At 45.2% G+C, this 19,830-nt stretch overlaps 1 protein-coding gene across 1 annotated transcript in view; it reads right to left on the bottom strand.

The window, feature by feature from the left end:
• Nucleotides 1-1,052: 1,052 nt before the first annotated feature.
• The window catches only part of LOC140728886 (sialoadhesin-like), a 49,708-nt gene continuing 30,930 nt past the window's right edge, over nucleotides 1,053-19,830 (bottom strand). Inside the window, exons 3-5 of the mRNA XM_073047963.1 lie at nucleotides 13,595-13,975; nucleotides 3,472-3,574; nucleotides 1,053-1,660 (exon numbers count right to left, since the gene is read on the bottom strand). Of these exons, the coding sequence (XP_072904064.1) occupies nucleotides 1,645-1,660; nucleotides 3,472-3,574; nucleotides 13,595-13,975 (500 nt within the window). The 3' untranslated portion in view covers nucleotides 1,053-1,644. The remainder of the gene's footprint in view (nucleotides 1,661-3,471; nucleotides 3,575-13,594; nucleotides 13,976-19,830) is intronic.

The following is a 19,830-nucleotide window of genomic DNA, read 5'->3' as shown; positions in this document are numbered from 1 at the left end:
TCACTTCCTGCATCTGTAGTGTTCGGATTTCCAGCAAAAATCTCTGCCTTAGGCTATGGAAGCTTTCAATGGTACCGAACGTTTCTTCAGATATGAAAAGTGTAAAAGAGAAGTAGGAGTGGATCTCGGACCACTGGAAAACGACGCTGGAAGACACTAGCACATGGTGGAAGTTCCAGGTTTCAGGGCTCATGAAGTGTGTGAAGTTACCATTGTTAATGGTTCTTGAGAACTGAAAGGTCTGAAGGTAGAAAAGTCATCTGAACCACATGGTGTACACACCAGAGTTTTGAAAGGGGTGGCTGAGGAGATCTTTGAGTCATTAGTAATGATCTCTCAAGAAAAACCAGGTTCTGGAATGGTTCCGGAAGACTGGAAAATTGCAAATGTCACTCCACTCTTCAAAAAGGGGAAGAGGCAGAAGAAAGGAATTTACAGGCCACATGATAGCATAGCATGTAGTCAGCATAGTTTCCTCAAGGTAAAATCTTGCCTGACAAGTATATTTGAATTTTTTTGAAGAAAGAATAAGCAGGATAACAACGGAAAATTGGTTCATCTTGTGTACTTGGATTTTTGGAAGTCCTTTGACAAGATGCCACACACGGAGCTGCGTTACAAACTACTCGCCCATGGTATTACATCGAATATCCTAACATGGATAAAAGAGATCAGGGTATGAAGGGTCCCGGCCCGAAACATCGACTGCTTACTCTTTTCCTTAGATGCTGCCTAGCCCACTGAGATCCTCTCGCATCTTGTGTGTTGCATGAAGGGAGCTTTTTCTGGTTGGCTGCCGGTAACTCATGATGTTGCACAGGGGCCTGTGTTGGGACCGATTCGTTGTACATTATACGTTAATGATTTGGATGATAGAATTGTTGGCTTTGATGCAGACTTTGCAGATGATACGAAGATACGTGGAAGGCAAGGTGGGTTTGAGGAAGTGGAGCGACTACAGAAGGACCCAGACAGATTAGGAGAATGGGGAAAGAAGTGGAGATGGAATGCATTGTCGGTAAGTGTATGGTCATGCACATTGACAGAATAAATGAAAGGTTAACTATTTTTTTAAATGGGGAGAAAATACAGAGTAAATACAAAAAAATACAGAGGAGCAAAATGACTTGGGAAACCTTGTTTAAGGTTCCCTCAAAGATAATTTCCAGTTGAGACTCAGAAAAGATGACCAGTGCAGGTTGACCTCACACCTACTCATTGTCTTCTCCTGTCCATACTACACCAACCGCTGCCACTGGGCTATAAACGTGCAGGAGCAGTGTGGGGTTAAGTGCGTTGCACGCTGCCTTGGCTGGGGCTCAAACTAACAACCTTCAGATTGCTAGCCCAAAGCCTTAACCAATTGGCCACACGCCCCACTCACTGTCCTAAGTCCAATAGTGATTGCTGTCTGTGCGACGTTTACCGCCGCCTTAATTAGGCCTCTATCTACGATCTTTCTCTGGTTCTACATATTTGGCATGTTCAGCCCAGAATTGTGCAACAGGTTGTAGAGTCAATGTAGGAGGAGGTCAATTAAAAACAGATAACATTTCTTCACGTGGAACATGGTGTTCTCGTTGGATCTCGTTGCGTCTGCACCTTGTGGTTGGAAAACCGATCTTCTCAGTCTCCTGCGGTGGATCAGTCTTGTCGCTTTCTGTGGACAGAACGAAACGGTTAACACGAATCTAGATCATGCAATGACACCACATCCGACTCCCTCCCCCCAATTCACTTATAACCTTTGAAGGGATTTGGATTGAGATATGAATGGGATTTCCCACAGAATAAATTTTGTCATTGGTATCAGTGTTTGACAACAAAACTGGAGATGAGCCCAAACATTGATTCAGTTATTCAGTTGGAAACTTTATGATGACATAACAATATAGATCGTGTTGTTGACAGGAAGATGGTACTAGGCTATAGGATAATATTGATAAAGTAGTATGGTACTTAGATTCAGACCGTGAGCATATGAAATAGCATCAGACTTTCAGCATTCAGCTCTTCTATTCTGCTCTGCTATCCCATCGTGGTTGATTTATTATCCCTAACAACCCTGTTCTCCAGTCCTCATCCCATCATCTTTGACACCCTTACTATTCAGGAACCCAACAATCTCTGTTTTAAGTATTCCCACAGGCATTTATGGCTGTAAATTCCACAGAGTCAGCATCCTCTGGCTCAGGAAATCCCTCGGAATATCCGTTCTAAAGGAAAATCCTCTATGAATGGCAGAGTGAATTTAATCCTGTCTGTGATTCAGTTTCTAGGATACAGGTATTTGAATATCAGATTTCTTAGGATGAATCTGGAAGAGGGAAATGGATACAAAAATCATAGAAACTAAGTAAATGAAACGCGTTGGGGACAGTAACAGATCGAGGCTGTAATTTAAGGAGGAACCTGATTATCAATGATATCAGAGACATGGAAATCATTTGAATACTTTTCAGTGTTAATATGTTTGAAGTTGATACACTACAGTTTAAACTGGATTATTGTGAAGGGAGATGGCTGCAGAGATTCAGTCAAGAGCTAAATCTCTGAGGGATTTCGCCTCATGGACGAGTCTTGTGTAGACCGAGAGACCAGATTCACCCTGGGTTGACTACACTACCTGATCCCAGTGCACGTGGAATGGCTAGAGTTGAAACTTTCCCGTATTGGTGTTTCTTCTGGGTTCCAGAGTGTCCTTTTGTGCACATCAACATTAGATTTGTAATTAGAATGTAGAACATTCCAGCACAGTACAGGCCCTTCGGCCCTCGATGTTATGCCAACCTGTCAGCCTTCTCTAAGCTCAATCTATTATTTATCATTTTGTTATTTACAGATACAACGGCCCACCGAGTCGTGACACCCAGAAACTCAGGGATGTAATCCCAGCCTAATCACAGGACGGTTCACAATGAACAATTAATCTGATAACTGGAACATTTTTGGACCGTGGGAGGAAGCCAGAGCACCCGGGGAAACCGACGCTCACATGGGAAGAGCATACATTCTTTCTAACAAGGGGTGCCAGATGCTCTAACCCTTTCCTCTAGTTCTGCCAAAGGGTCTCTGCCCGAAACGTCGACTGTACTTTTTCCATAGATGCTGCCTGGCCTGCTGAGTTCCTCCAGCATTTTATGTGTGTCGCTTTAATTTACACTATCTGCAGGTTTTCTCTCGTTTGCTCCTACACATCCATACATTTGTCTATCATTTAGTGGCTGTTTAGCGGGTACGTTTAATCCGAAAGGTATCTCAAAATGCTAAATAGTCTACAAACTGTTCTGCAGGAGTCACTCTTATGATGCAATGAGTATTTTCTACGGTGCTTCCACAAACAGCAAACGACAAGTACTGACTGGGACGCCTCAAGTGTTTGAGCCAGTTCCCAACGTCCCCCGACTGTCTGAGTGAATCGGATTTCAGTCACGTCACGGCAAGAGCCTTCAGCATTAGTACATACAGTACCTGAGTTTGTCACCGTAGAGAACGGCACCCATCACTAAAAGGGCGAGAGTTTTCAGTCCGAGTGGGATACACAACATCAGCACGGTTTCAGAAGCGCCTGTCCCTGAAGTGAAAGTGAGAGAGGTCAATCCAGACTCAGGCAAAGGGGGAGAGACCAATAATGTAGACTGATTAAAATCTGTAGGTGTGTAGATGAATTTATCATTTAGCAGATTTTTACTGAAGAAGCTACAGCTGATAACTTGTGTGTGAAGGAATTTAAAAAAAGGGTATTAATAAGAATGCAGAGATCAGAGTAACAAGAATTAAAGATTTGAACAAAAAGTTTTAACCTGTAGTAAGCCCATAGATCATAAGGTACAGGAGCAGGTCTGGGCCATTCCATCATGTCCAGTTTGTTATCATGTTTGCTGTTGTGTGCTGGGGCAGCAGGCTGAGGGTAGCAGACACCAACAGAATCAACAAACTCATTCGTAAGGCCAGTGATGTTGTGGGGGTGGAACTGGACTCTCTGATGGTGATGTCTGAAAAGAGGATGCTTTCCAAGTTGCATGCCATCTTGGAAAATGACTCCCATCCACTCCATAATGTACTGGTTAGGCACAGGAGTACATTCAGCCAGAGACTCATTCCACCGAGATGCAACACTGAGCGTCATAGGAAGTCATTCCTACCGGTGGCCATCAAACTTTACAACTCCCTCGGAGTGTCAGACACCCTGAGCCAATAGGCTGGTCCTGGACTTATTTCCACTTGGCATGATTAACTTATTATTATTGAATTATTTATGGTTTTATATTGCTATATTTCTACACTATTCTTGGTTGGTGCAGCTATAACAAAACCCAATTTCGCTTGGGATCAATAAAATATATCTGTCTATCTGTTATTCTTCTCAACTCCATTCTACTGCCATCTCCCATAAAATTTGATGTCCTTTCTAATCAAGAAGTTCTCAACCTCCACTTAAAGACCAAGATTTGACCTTCACTGTCATCTGTGGCAACGAATTCCTCAGATTCACCACCGTCTGGCTAAATAATTTCCCCACAACTCTGTTCTAAAGGGACGTTGTTCTATCCTGAGGTTGTGTCCTCTGGGTGCTCCGGTTTCCTCCCACAGTCTCAGGATGGACAGGCTCGTCGGTTAATTGGACATTGTAAATCGCCGTGGGTTCAATAGGTGGGTTTCTGGGTGGTGTGGCTCGTTGGGTCGGAAGGGCCTGTTCTGTGCTGTATCTCTAAATGAATAAACAAATAAATAATGAGGTGGAGAGTCCATCTTATCGTACTGGGGGACCACTCTGTAGTTATAACTGTAGGATAAAAGCTGTCCTTCAGCCTGGTGGTCCGTGCATCCAGGCTGTTATACCTTCTGCCCAGTGGGAGAGGGCCGAAGAGAGAATGTCCAGGGTGGATGGGAGGGTCTCTGATTTTGCAGTCTGTTTCACAGAGACGGTGAGAAGTGTAGACAGAATCCATGGTGGGGGGCTGGCTTCTGTCTTGATCAATGTGACAGGTTGAGTCCTGTAATCGTGTCCTGTCTGCCTCCTCCCCCTGACATTCTGCAGAATCACAATAGGGATTAGGATAATTTCACCGGCTTGTGTTTTGTGCAGCAGTACATTGCAATCATCATCATCGGTATGTGCTGTGTTGTGTGATGTGGGCAATCACAGTCTCTTAACCATGATGAACACACACAAAATGCTGGAGGAACTCAGCAGGCCAGGCAGCAAGATGGGTGATGGCAGCCATTATCAGTGCATTTCAGAGATTGCCTGCCTGGTGTGAGTGGTCCAGAAGACCATAGGATATAGGAGCAGAAGTAGGCCTTTCAGCCCATCGAGTCTGTTCTGCCATTCAATCATGGGCTGATTCAATTCTTCCAGTCATCCCCACTCCCCTGCCTTCTCCCCATACCCTTTGATTCCCTGGCTAATCAACAACCTATCTATCTCTGCCTTAAATACACCCTGTGACTTGGCTTCCACAGCCGCTCGTGGCAACAAATTCCACAGATTTATCACCCTCTGACTAAAATAATTTCTCCACATCTCTGTTCTAAATGAACATCCTTCAATCCTGAAGTTGTGGTATTTGTCCTAGAATTGTTATGGTCCTGATCGTTTATTCCCTAGTATCCTATAATTTCCTTTGATTGTGCCATGGTTCTGACCGTTAATTTCCCAATTGCTTCTAATTTTCTTTGATGACGGCACACCTATTTTCCATCAGGACCTGCAGTATAAGAACCCTGGTGTTACAAACCCCAGTTGCCAGATCGTTGGTCTTTTTCCTGTCTGATAACTAACGTTTCCCAACCGCTTAGAACCATTTGTTCTAAGTTCAGCTCCAGTTTGAAGGTTTACCTGTGAGACTCTGTCTCTCTGAGTCAAGTCTCAGTGTCTAGGCTCCATATCAATGTTCCTCCTGTTTGCTGTCTAACGTTCACGTCCACGTCTGCATCCTAACTCAATGGAAAACCTACAGCACAATACAGGCCCTTCGGCCCACAAAGTTGTGCTGAACATGTCGCTACCTCAGAAATTACTAGGCTTCCCCACAGCCCACTGTTCAACTAAGCTCCATGTACCTATCTAAAAGTCTCCTAAAAGACCCTATCGTATCCACCTCCACCACTGTTGCTGGCAGCCCATTCCATACACTCACCACTCTCTGAATAAAAAACTTGCCCCTGTCATCTCCTCTGTACCTACTCCCCAGCACCTTAAACCTGTGTCCGCTTGTGGCAACCATTTCAGCCCCGGGAAAAAGCCTCTGACTATCCACACGATCAATGCCTCTCATCATCTTATACACCTCTATCAGGTCACCTTTCATCCTCCGTCGCTCCAAGGAGAAAAGGCCGAGTTCACTCAACCTATTCTCGTAAGGCATGCTCCCCAATCCAGGCAACATCCTTGTAAATCTCCTCTGCACCCTTTCTATGGCTTCCACATCCTTCCTGTAGTGAGGCAACCAGAACTGAGCACAGTACTCCAAGTGGGGTCTGACCAGGGTCCTATATAGCTGCAACATTACCCCTCGGCTCCGAAATTCAATTCCACGATTGATGAAGGCCAATACATCGTACACCTTCTTAAGCACAGAGTCAACCTGCGCAGCTGCTTTGAGCTTCCTATGGACTCGGACCCCAAGATCCCTCTGATCCTCCACACTGCCAAGAGTCTTACCATTAATACTATATTCCGCCATCATATTTGACCTACCAAAATGAACCACCTCACACTTTTCTGGGTTGAACTCCATCAGCCACTTCTCAGCCCAGTCTTGCATTTTATCGATGTCCTGCTGGAACCTCTGACAGCCCTCCACACTATCCACAACACACCTAACCTTGTGTCATGAACAAATTTACTAACCCATCCCTCCACTTCCTCATCCAGGTCATTTATAAAAATCACGAAGAGTAGGGGTCGCAGAACAGATCCCCGAGGCACACCACTGGTCACCGACCTCCATGCAGAATATGACCCATCTAGAACCACTTGTTGCCTTCTGTGGGCAAGCCAGTTCTCCATTCACAAAGCAATGTCCACTTGGATCCCATGCCTCCTTACTTTCTCAATAAGGCTTGCATGGGGTACCTTATCAAATGCCTTGCTGAAATCCATATACACTACATCTACGGCTCTCCCTACATCAATGTGTTTAGTCACATCCTCAAAAAATTCAATCAAGCTCGTAAAGCACGACCTGTCCTTGACAAAGCCATGCTGACTACTCCTAATCATATTATACCTCTCCAAATGTACATAAATCCTGCCTCTCAGGATCTTCTCCATCAACTTTCCAACAACTGAGGTAAGACTCACTGGTCTATAATTTCCTGGGCTATCTCTACTCCCTTTCTTGAATAAAGGAACAACATCTGCAACCCTCCAATCCTCCAGAACCTCTCCCATCCCCATTGATGATGCAAAGATCATCACCCATGCCTGTGTCCTGCACTTGGGTTCTCCTCATTCGCCACGTTCCATTGCAACAGAACGATCTGGTCACAATGGACCCAGTGGATACAAATACCCTGTAACAAACCCTCGCTAGCCAGGGCTCCCTGCTGGGTCTGCATGATCAACTTCTCCGGGAGGTCATGGAGAACCTCCGTTCCCTGTCTGTGAACGTAAAGAAGATTGGTGACCAGGTGGACCGTGTATCCACTCATTTTACCCCATCCACTCCTGGAACTCTGTCTAACCAACCCAGACAGTCTGTAGTGGCAACCCCCTACGTGTCAGCAACACCCACGCCAAGAGAGCCTCACGTACCTGAACCAGAACACTACGCTGGGGATTTGGGGAAGTGCCAGGCCTTCCTTCTGCAATGCTCCTTGGTGTTCGATCAGCAGTCATTGACGTATTCCACAGACAAGTCAAAGATCGCTTATATCATGGGGTTGTTGCGGGGAAGTGCCTTAGCGGGGGCTACAGCTGTTTGGGACAATCAGCTGGATATCTGCTCTTCATTCCCCACCTTTATCACAGAAATGAGAAAGATCTTTGACCTCCCAGTCCGTGGTAAAGATGCCGCTAAGTGTCTACTCATTCCTGTCAGGGTTCACGCAGTGTTGCCGATTATTCTGTGAAACTCCGGACATTAGCGGGTGGAACTCAGGGTGGAACGATGATGCACTCCAAGGGGTATTTCCGAATGGCCTCAGCAACATGGTGAAAGACAAGTTGGTGGCAAGAAACGACACCGACAGCCTGGACTCCTTGATCTCCCTAGCCACCAGGTTGGACAATCGTCTTCAAGAACGTCATAGGGAGACAACTGGTCGTCCACCACCTTTGGCCACTCCACGGCACCCTGTACCGTCTCCCACCAGCACAGGCCTCTCTTCTCCTCCCGCTCCTAGAATAGCTCCCAGTCCGGCCATTTCCCCCATTCCGTGAGAGGAGCCCAAACAGCTGGGCCCGAACTGCCTTTCCCCCACAGAACAATTCCAGAGATTAAGAGCAGGGGATTGTCTCTATTGTGGCCAGTCTGGCCACTTCCGTGCTACCTGTTCCCTTTGGCCAAAAGGGAGGGCTCACCAGTAGAAAGGGGGATCTTGGTGAGCCAGACAACATTCCCTTCTGTCCCCCGAACCCAGATGCAGATCCAAGCTACTTTACGTTAAAACCAACAGTCCCTGTCTCTGTCCGCTCTGGTGGACTCTGGCACCGAGGGAAACCTTTTGGATGGAAACATATCTTCCCGGGCCGGAATTCCTCCGGAGCTGTTGAGTATCCCTCTGGAAGCCCAGGCACTGGATGGTAGACTACTGGCCCGAGTCACACACTGTACACCACGCCTGTCTCTTACTCTCTCTGGAAACCATCGGGAACAGGGACAATTTAACCTAATTTCCTCTCCTCAAGCTCCTACTGTTCTTGGGCACCCCGGTTAAGCTGCCATAATCCCCACATCGACTGGTCCACCTGGAAGATAGTCAGCTGGAGTCCATTCTGTCACTCCACTTGTCTACAGTCGGCCCTTTCTCCTGTGAAAGTCACCGTGACCTCGTCTGCCTCTGAAACTCCTGACTTATCCAAGGTTCCAGCAGAGTATCACGACCTGGGACAAGTGTTTAGTAAACAACAGCCCCTTTTCCTGCCTCCACACTGACCTTACGATTGTGCTATTGACCTTCTCCCCGGGGAGAGCGGACGAGTGAGAGTGGATCCCGAAAAGATCCGGGCGGTGGCGGAGTGGCCAAGACCCACGACGCTCAAGCAAACTTGGGTTTGCAAACTTCTATCGTTGTTTCATCAGGGATTACAGCCGGGTGGCAGTGTCCCTTAGTCGACTCGCATCACCTACGACCCCTTTTCACTGGGACCCCGAAGCGGACTCCGCCATCTAGGAGCTGAAGAGATGTTTCACCTCCACTCCCATCCCGGTCCAACCTGACCCCTCTCACCAATTCACTGCAGAGGTCGACGCCTCTGACTCTGGGGTGGGAGCGGTCCTCTCCCAACGTTCCGGCCCAGACCAGAACTTCATCCCTGGGCCTTCTTTTCTCGTCGCCGAATGAAATTACAACGTAGTGATCCGGGAGTTACTGGCCGTCAAACTCGCTTTGGAGGAGTGGAGGCACTGGCTGGAGGGCGCAGAACATCTGTTTATCGTCTGGACTGATCACAAGAACCTCGCGTACATCCAAACTGCCAAACGCCTGGATTACCAACAAGCCCGTTGGGCATTATTTTTTGGCCGGTTCAGATTCACATGGATGCTCGATGCCCGATGCCATCTCCCATCAATATGTTTCCAAGGAGGACCTTCCCAACCCCAAGACCATCCTTCCACCAGGTTCTCCAGTGGGGGCACACCTCATTTCTCATTTCGCCTGCCATCCCGGAATCGATCAGACTCTGTCCCTTCTGAACAGACATTTCTGGTGGCACTCCATGGATGCTGACACTCACTCCTTCGTCTCTGCCTGTTCTGTTTGTGCCCGTGGAAAAGCCTCCCACCGACCACCTGCTGGGTTGTTTCGTCCCCTACCTGTCCCTAGCCACACTTGGTCTCACATTGCGCTGGATTTCGTTACGGGACTAACCCCTTCACATGGGAACACTGCCGTACTCACCGTGGTGGACCGCTTCTCCAAAGCTGTCCACTTCATAGCCCTTCCCAAACTCCCTACAGCCCGTGAAGCAGCAAACCTTCTCGTCCATCACGTTTTCCATCTTCATGGAATTCCCTCTGACATTATTTCTGACCGGGGTCCCCAATTCGTTTCTCAAGTCTGGAGATCTTTTGTCAAGCCCTTGGAGCCTCAGTAAATCTGTTGTCTGGCTTTCATCCACAGATGAACGGTCAAACAGAACTAGCAAACCGCGATTTGGAAGCAGCATTGCGCTGCATAACCGCCAACAACCCGTCTTCCTGGAGCACCCATCTCGCTTGGGTAGAGTACTCCCACAACTCCCTGGTCAGCACCGCCACCGGAACGTCTCCCTTTGAATGCTCACTCGGTTACCAACCCCCTCTGTTCTCCACGCATGAAGATGATATTGCTGTGCCTTCAGTTCAGGCCCATCTCCGCCGGTGCCGCAAGATCTGGAAAGACAGACGTACGGCCCTGCTCCGCTCAGCCGACCGCAAACAGAGGATTGCCGAATGCCATCGGATTCATGCACCTGATTATCGGCCTGGGCAGAAGGTTTGGCTCTGTTCTAAAGACATCCCCCTCAAGAATGAACCCAGGAAACTCGCCCCTCGCTACCTGGGACCATTCGAGATTGAGAGTGTCATCAACCTCTCGGTGGTCCGACTCAAACTGCCCGGATCCATGCACATCCATCCTACATTTCACATCTCCCAATTCAAACCTGTATCTGTCAGCCTTTTGTGCCCTCCTGCTGAACCCCCTCCACCCGCCCGGATCATTGAGGCCCACCCAGCGTACACCATACGGTGAATACTGGATGCACGCCTCCGATGCAGGGGTCTCCAGTACCTGGTTGATTGAGAGGGATACGGCCCGGAGGAACACTCCTGGATTCCCCACTCCTTCATCCTGGACCCTTCCCTCATCCGTGATTTCCATCGGGACTATCTGGACAAGCCTGGTGGTTTCACCCCTGAAATGGGGAGGGGAGGTACTATCATGGTCCTGATTGTGTATTTCCTAGTTTCCTCTAATTTCCTTTGATTGTGCCATGGTTCTGACCGTTAATTTCCCAATTGCTTCTAATTTTCTTTGATGACGGCACACCTATTTTCCATCAGGGCCTGCAGTATAAGAACCCCGGTGTTACAAACCCCAGTTGCCAGATCGTTGGTCTTTTTCCTGTCTGATAACTAACGTTTCCCAACCGCTTAGAACCATTTGTTCCAAGTTTAGCTATGAGACTCTGTCTCTCTGAGTCAAGGCTCCGTGTCAAGGCTCTGTGTCAAGGTTTCTCCTGTTTGCTGTCCAACGGTCACGTCCGCGTCTGCAACCTAACTAAACCTCCATGCCCGTGTCCTGCTCTTGGGTTTGCCTCGTTCGTCACATCTCATTGCAACAAGAATCCCCTATGTGGGAAATAACTCAGAATGTTTCTATGAGACCCCTCCCCCTCATTGCCCATTCCCCTGTATCCTCAACACTACCCGCTCCTCCACCTATCTTTGTATCATTGGCAAACTTAGCCACAAATCCATTAATCCCATAGTCCAAATCATTGACATACATCGTAAAAAGCAGCGGTCTCAACACCGACCCCTGTGGAACCCCACTGGTAACCAGCAGCCAGCCAGAATAGGATCCCTTTATTCCCACTCTCTGTTTTCTGCCGATCAACCAATGCTCCACCCATGCTAGTAACTTCCCTGTAATTCCATGGGCTCTTATCTTGCTCAGCAGCCTCATGTGTGACACCTTGTCAAAGGCCTTTTGGAAATCCAAGTGCACCACATCTACTGCATCTCCTTTATCTACCCCGCTTGTAATTTCCTCAAGGAATTACAGTAGTTTTGTCAGGCAGGATTTTCCTTTCAGGAAACCATGCTGGCTTTGGCCTATCTTGTCATGTGTATAACCAGGACTTGTGATCTGCACCAGCTGCTTATACGAACATCCACCATCTGTTCCCATGGCTTCACATCACCCTGATTCTGGGCTGGAAGGAGGGGTGGGGGGGCTAAGCAGGTGCTACACCGTGGGCAAGGGTGACCTGCAGGCTTGCGGAGGGAAGGAGCATCTTACACCCCCTTAGGTAGAGACACATCTCCTCCCCGCCACACGATAATACATTACAATACATATTAATAAAAAGACTATAAATTACTGTAACACACTGTACGGTTTCACTGCTAATGTAATGGCTTCACGGTGATGTTCCACCGCTGAGGTAATGGTTTCTCTGGAGCAGCAATGTTTGGGTTGTAACTGGAGATAACGGGGCATGTTTGTGAATGAGAGGGATGTTGTTCTTTCTTGTGTGTCTGGGAGCCGGGAATTCACAGACTTCTGCTGGGGAGAGATGAGGAGAGACGTGAATGGAGAGAGAAGGTAGACCGCCGGATGGAATGGAGTTGGAGTGAGGGTTCGAAGGTCAGCGAAGATCGGAGGAGATTGATGGTGGACGATTGACCTTATCAATGAGCTCCAACGTTTGCACATTCGACTGTTTCTGGAGAATGGGTCCTTTTCTTTTTCTTGTTTCTTTACTTTACAATAAGAAATATATATCTATATGTAGAATTTTAAATTAAATAAGTAGCACAAAAAGAGGGAACAAAAGGAAACAAAGTAAGCTGGTCCTCACTTTTCTGATTGTCCATTCAGAAATCCGACAGCAGAAAGGAAGAAGCTCTTCCTGAAACGTTGAGTGTGTGTCTTCTCTGGGAAACTTCCTGATTCCCCGTTAGAACTCCACTCATTCCTCCCAGGCTCAGGCAAAGCCCCACCATTGAAGGTCTGGGGGTCACCCTGTGTGAGGGACCGTCTGAGATGGAGATGTGGTGGGGAAATGGAAATCATCACCAGCTGAGGTTGGGAGTGGCTGATATAACATTCATCCCCGGAGTCTGGACACAGAATACAATAGGTGCTGGAGGTTCTGACCCATCCCTGAACACTGCAGAAGATGCCGAGATGGTGTGGGAGAGAGCAGAGGCCTCTGTGGACGTGCTGGAGTCTGTCGTGGGTTGGGGACAGGCCCCTCCCATCGGTGCTGCCTTCCTCTTTTGCTCAGTGCTGCCCCCCAGTGTTCACTTAGTGAGAGACAAGCTGGACCAGGACAATATCCAATCTACCATCCAGCTCCAAGCCAGATCACTCAGGAACTTGTGCAATATTATGTCTTTTTGTGACTGTATGCTTTTCTGCGATCGTAACGATGTGTACTGTGTGCTGTTGCTACTCTGCTTTACACCTTGTCCCTGGAGGAACGCTGTTTTGTTTTGCTGTATGCACGTGTGGCTGATTGACAATTAAACTTGAACTTGAATGTGGCGACGGGTTCTTTTCCGGGTCTGATCTACAGTCAGATCTCACTCGGGGACAGACAGATAAACATGGGGGTGGGGTTGATTAGAGAAAGGATAATGGTAGCAGGCATCCCCCCACCCACCACTAAAACCCACCCCATGCCCTGCAGAATGTGTTAATGGTTTCTTACTTGGGGTGACCTGCAGTTGGATCTCACTCTGGATCACATGGATAAATGGGGATTTGACGTAGGATGAATAATCATGATTCCTTTCCCTGAATGCAGCCAGACACAGGTAGCTGTGACTGTCTGACACTCTCAGCTCCTTTATCCTGGTCGAGGCATTTCCCAGCTCTGGGTCCCCGACGAGCTCGTACCGAGTCACTCCGTTTTCTGCTCCCCACGATCCATTTCGAATACGCCTGAAGGTGACGATGTGTCGGTAGGGATCCTTCCTCATCCACGTCACCGTGTGTGCGCTGAGGCTCTGCTGAGGCCGTGTGAACACACAGGGTAACGTGGCCGAATCTCCTTCAGTCCCGTTCAGCACTGGAACACTCTCGCCGGGAGCTGAGGGAAGGACAGGTGCCTGAATATATCAGTTAACCCCCACCAAACATGTTTAACCACTGACAAAATTTCCAGTCAACAAAATAATAGAAACTCCCCACAGCACCCTCCTGAATGAAAACACAACCCATCTGTGTCTCACTAATTGAAAACCATTCAAACAAGAGAAACCCTTTAGAACATAAAACAGTCCCTTCGGGCGGGAGGTAGAGAAGCTTAAATCTCACACCACCACGTTCAGGAACAGTAATTCCCTTCAACCATTCAGTTGTTGAACCAGTTGAAACCAACACTAATCACTACAGTAAACAACACAAATCACTACATTATAACAATACTAATCAGTACAGGTAACAACACAAATCACTACAGTATAACAACACTAATCAGTACAGGTAACAACACTAATCACTACAGTATAACAACACTAATCAGTACAGTATAACAACACAAATCACTACAGTATAACAACACAAATCACTACAGTGTAACAACACTAATCACTACAGTGTAACAACACAAATCAGTACAGTATAACAACACAAATCACTACAGTGTAACAACACAAATCACTACAGTATAACAACACAAATCACTACAGTGTAACAACACTAATCACTACAGTGTAACAACACAAATCAGTACAGTATAACAACACAAATCACTACAGTGTAACAACATGAATCAGTACATTCTAACACAGTACAGGGGACACAACAGCAGAGTGCAGAATAAAGTGCGACAGTTACTGAGAAAGTTCAGTGCGGGCAGGCAGTGAGGTGCAGGGCCATAATGAAGTGGGTTGCCACGGTAGCACAGCCGTTAGCGTGACACTATGACAGCTCGGGGTGTCAGAGTTCAGAGTTCAATTCCTGCACCGTCTGTAAGGAGTTTGTACGTTCTCCCTGTGACCGTGTGGGTTTCCTCCGGGTGCTCCGGTTTCCTCCCACAGTCTAAGGATGGACCGGCTCGTCGGTTAATTGGTCATTGTAAATCGTCGTGGGTTCAATAGGTGTGTTTCTGGGTGGTGTGGCTCGTTGGGTCAGAAGGGCCTGTTCCGTGCTGTATCTCTAAATGAATAAACAAATAAATAATGAGGTGGAGAGTCCATCTTATCGTACTGGGGGACAACTCCGTAGTTATAACTGTAGGATAAAAGCTGTCCTTCAGCCTGGTGGTCCGTGCATCCAGGCTGTTGTACCTTCTGCCCAGTGGGAGAGGGCCGAAGAGAGAATGTCCAGGGTGGATGGGAGGGTCTCTGATTTTGCAGTCTGTTTCACAGAGACGGTGAGAAGTGTAGACAGAATCCAAGGAGGGGGCTGGCTTCTGTCTTGATCAATGTGATAGGTTGAGCCCTGTAATCGTGTCCTGTCTGCCTCCTCCCCCTGACATTCTGCAGAATCACAATCGAGATTAGGATAATTTCACCGGCTTGTGTTTTGTGCAGCAGTACATTGCAATCATCATCATCGGTATGTGCTGTGTTGTGCGATGTGGGCAATCACAGTCTCTTAACCATGATGAACACACACAAAATGCTGGTGGAATGCAGCAGGCCAGGCAGCATCTATACGGAGAAGCACTGTCAACGTTTCGGGCTGAGACCCTTCGTCAGGCGAAGGGTCCTGATGAAGGGTCTCAGCCCGAAACGTTGACAGCGCCTCTCCTTATAGATGCTGCCTGGCCTGCTGTGTTCCACCAGCATTTTGTGTGTGTCCCTTAATAATCTTATATGTTTCAATCAGATCCCTTCTCATCCTTCTAAATTCCAGTGTATACAAGCCCAGTCGCTCCAATCTTTCAACAGATGACAGTGCGGCCATCCCGGGAATTAACCTCGTGAACATATGCTGCACTCCCTCAATAGTATTAATGTCCTTCCTCAAATTTAGAGACCAAAACTGAACACAATACTCCAGGTGTGGTCTCACCAGGGCCCTGTACAACTGCAGAAGGTCCTCTTTGTTCCTATACTCAACTCCCCTTGTTATGAAGGCCAACATGCCATTAACTTTCTTCACTGCCTGCTGTACCTGCATGCTTACTTTCAGTGACTGATGAACAAGGACACCTAGGTCTCATTGTACTTCCCCTTTTCCTAACTTGACACCATTCAGATAGTAATCTGTCTGCCTGTTCTTGCCACCAAAGTGGATAAACGCACATTTATCCACACTAAACTGCATCTGCTATGCATCTGCCCACTCACCCAACCTGTCCAAGTCACCTTGCATTCTCCTAACATCCTCCTCATTTTCACACTACTACCCAGCTTTGTGCCATCTGCAAATTTGCTAATGTTACTTTTAATTGCTTCATCTAAATCATTAATGTATATTGTAAATAGCTGCGGTCCCAGCACCAATCCTTGCGGTACCCCACTAGTCACTGCCTGCCATTCTGAAAAGGACCCGTTAATCCCTACTCTTTGTTTCCTTTCTGCCAACCAATTTTCTATCCATGTGAGTACCCTACCCCCAATACCATGTGCTTTAATTGTGCCCACTAATCTCCTGTGTGGGACCTTATCAAAGACTTTCTGAAAGTCCAGGTACACTACATCCACTGGCTCTCCCTTGTCCATTTTCATGGTTACATCCTCAAAAAATTCCAGATTAGTCTTTTCTTTCTTTTTCAATCCTTTTATTAATATCAACATGATAAGATTAGTACATAGATATTGGGATTACAAACTTACAAAATTAAAATGAACATAAAAGGATACACAAGCAATAAGTATAATATAGTTAAGTCTTCCCAAATCATGAATGATACAAATGTCATACAAACGAAACAAAAAAACTAAGTAATTCATGTTGAAAAAAAACAGAAAAGAGAAAAAGAAAAAAAATATTAATACCCTAAGAAAAACTAAACTAACAAACTAACCACTAACTATTAAGAAAAAAAAGGAAAGAAGTTTATAGTATCTATAAAAAAAATTACAAAACCATCAGTGTCCCCAACTCCGATCCTCTCAACATATATATAATCAAAACCGGAAAAACAAATAGGATTGGAACAGCGTCAAATTACATCATGTGAAAATATTGAATAAATGGCCTCCAAATCTTTTCAAATTTAATAGAAGGGTCATATACGACACTTCTAATTTTCTCCAAAATTAGACATAACATAGTTTGAGAAAACCAATGAAATATGGTAGGGAGATTAATTTCTTTCCAATTCAACAAAATAGATCTTCTAGCCATTAATGTAAGAAATGCAATCATCCGACAAGCAGAAGAAGATAAATAGATTGACGCCATCATTGGTAAACCAAAGATTGCAGTAATAGGATGAGGTTGTAAATCAATGTTCAATACCATGGAAATAATATCGAAAATGTCTTTCCAATATTTTTTCAAAAGCGGACATGACCAAAACATATGAGTTAAAGAAGCTATCTCAGAATGACATCTGTCACATATAGGATTTATATGGGAATAAAAATGAGCCAATTTATCCTTGGACATATGAGCCCTGTGCACAACTTTAAACTGTATCAATGAATGTTTAGCACATATAGAGGATAAATTAACTAATTGAAGAATTTTATCTCAATTCTCAATAGGGATAGTAAAGTTAAGTTATCGTTCCCAATCATTTTTAATCTTATAGAAGGCCTCTGTATGTATTTTCATAATTATATTGTAAACATTTGATATTACACCTTTCTGAAAAGGATTTAGTTCTAAAAATTTCTCCAAAATACCTGAAGAATCAAGATTTGGAAAGGTAGGAAGTACAGTGTTTAAGAAATTCCTAATCTGTAAATATCTAAAAAAATGAGATCTGGGCAAATTATATTTATTAGATAATTGTTCAAAAGATATAAAACAATTATCCAAAAATAAATCAGAAAATCATAGTATTCCTTTAGTCTTCCAAGCTGAATAAGCTTGGTCCATAATAGAAGGATGAAAAAAGAAATTGGATACAATAGGAATAGTTAAAACAAATTGATTCAACCCAAAAATTTTCTGAAATTGAAACCATATACGTAAAGTGTGTTTGACTCTCGGATTGTCAATTTGTTTATGCAATTTAGAAAGAGCAAAGGGAAGAGAAGTCCCTAAAATAGAACCCAATGAAAATCCTTGTACAGATTTAGTTTCCAGATTTACCCAATGAGGGCTAGGAGATAAATCCCAATCCCTTAACCAACATTTCAAATATCGAATATTAATTGTCTAATAATAAAATCTAAAATTAGGCAATGCCAATCCACCTTCCTTCCTTGCCTTCTGTAAATATCTTTTACCTAATCTAGGATTTTTGTTCTGCCATATATATGAGGACATTTTTGAATCAACATTGTCAAAAAAGGATTTCGGAATAAAAATTGGTACCGCTTGAAATATATATATAAGAACTTGGGTAAAATAATCATCTTAATAGCATTAATCCGACCTATCAGAGATAAAGACAATGGTGACCATTTAGCGAACAAACATTTAATCTGATCAATTAAGGGTAAAAAATTAACCTTGAATAACTCCTTATGATTTTTTGTAATTTTAATCCCTAAGTATATAAAAAAGTCATTAACTAATTTAAAAGGTAAATTTCCATAAATTGGAACCTGTCTATTTAAGGGGAACAATTCACTCTTATTAAGATTCAATTTATACCCGGAAAAATTACTAAACTGAAGATTAGTCAAGCACGATTTCCCCTTCATAAATCCATGCTGACTTGGACCGATGGTGTTACTGCTATCCAAATGTGCTGTTATTTCATCTTTTATAATTGACTCCAGCATCTTCCCAACCACTGATGTCAGGCTACCTGGTCTATAATTCAGTTTTCTCTCTCCCTCCTTTCTTAAAAAGTGGGATAACATTAGCTGTCCTTCAATCCTCAGGAACTGATCCTGAATTTATAGAACATTGGAAAATGATTACCAATGCTTCCACGATTTCTAGAGCCACCTCCTTAAATACCCTGGGATGCAGACCATCAGGCCCTGGGGATTTATTGGCCTTCAGTCCCATCAGTCTACTCAACACCATTTTCTGCCTAATGTGAATTTCCTTCAGTTCCTCCGTTACCCTAGGTCCTCTGGCCACTATTACTTCTGGGAGATTGTCTGTGTTCTCCCTAGTGAAGACAGATCCAAAGTACCTGTTCAAATCGTCTGCCATTTCCTTGTTCCCCATAATAAATTCACCAGTTTCTGCCTTAAAGGACCCAACTTTGGTCTTAACTAATTTTTTTCCTCTTCACATACCTAAAGAAGCTTTTACTATCCTCCTTTATATTCTTCACTAGCTTACCTTCATACCTCATCTTTTCTCCCCATATTGCCTTTTTTGTTATCTTCTGTTGCTCTTTAAAAGTTTCTCAATCCTCTGGCTTCTCCCTCATCTTTGCTATGTTATACTTCTTCTCTTTTATTTTTATACTGTCCTTGACTTCCCTTGTCAGCCACAGTTGCCCCCTACTCCCCTTAGAATCTTTCTTCCTCTTTGGAATGAACTGATCCTGCACCTTCTGAATTATTCCCAGAAATACCTGCCATTGTTGTTCCAGTGTCATCCCTGCGAGAGAATCCTTCCAGTCAACTTTGGCCAGCTCCTCCCTCATGGCTCCATAGTCCCCTTCCTTCAACTGTAATACTGACACTTCCGATTTTCCCTTCTCCCTCTCAAATTGTAGATTAAAACTTATCATATTATGGTCACTAGCTCCTAATGGCTCCTTTACCTTGAGTTCCCTTATCAAATCTGGTTCATTACATAATACTAGATCCAGAATTGCCTTCTCCCTGGTAGGCTCCAGTACAAGCTGCTCTAAGAATCCATCTCGGAGGCACTCCACAAACTCCCTTTCTTGGGGTCCAGTACCATCCT

The sequence above is a fragment of the Hemitrygon akajei genome, chromosome 6 (genome assembly GCF_048418815.1).
Source record: "Hemitrygon akajei chromosome 6, sHemAka1.3, whole genome shotgun sequence".
Lineage (NCBI taxonomy): Eukaryota > Metazoa > Chordata > Chondrichthyes > Myliobatiformes > Dasyatidae > Hemitrygon > Hemitrygon akajei.
The sequence above is the reverse complement of the archived record's forward strand: the minus strand, read 5'-3'. Positions and strand labels throughout refer to the sequence as shown.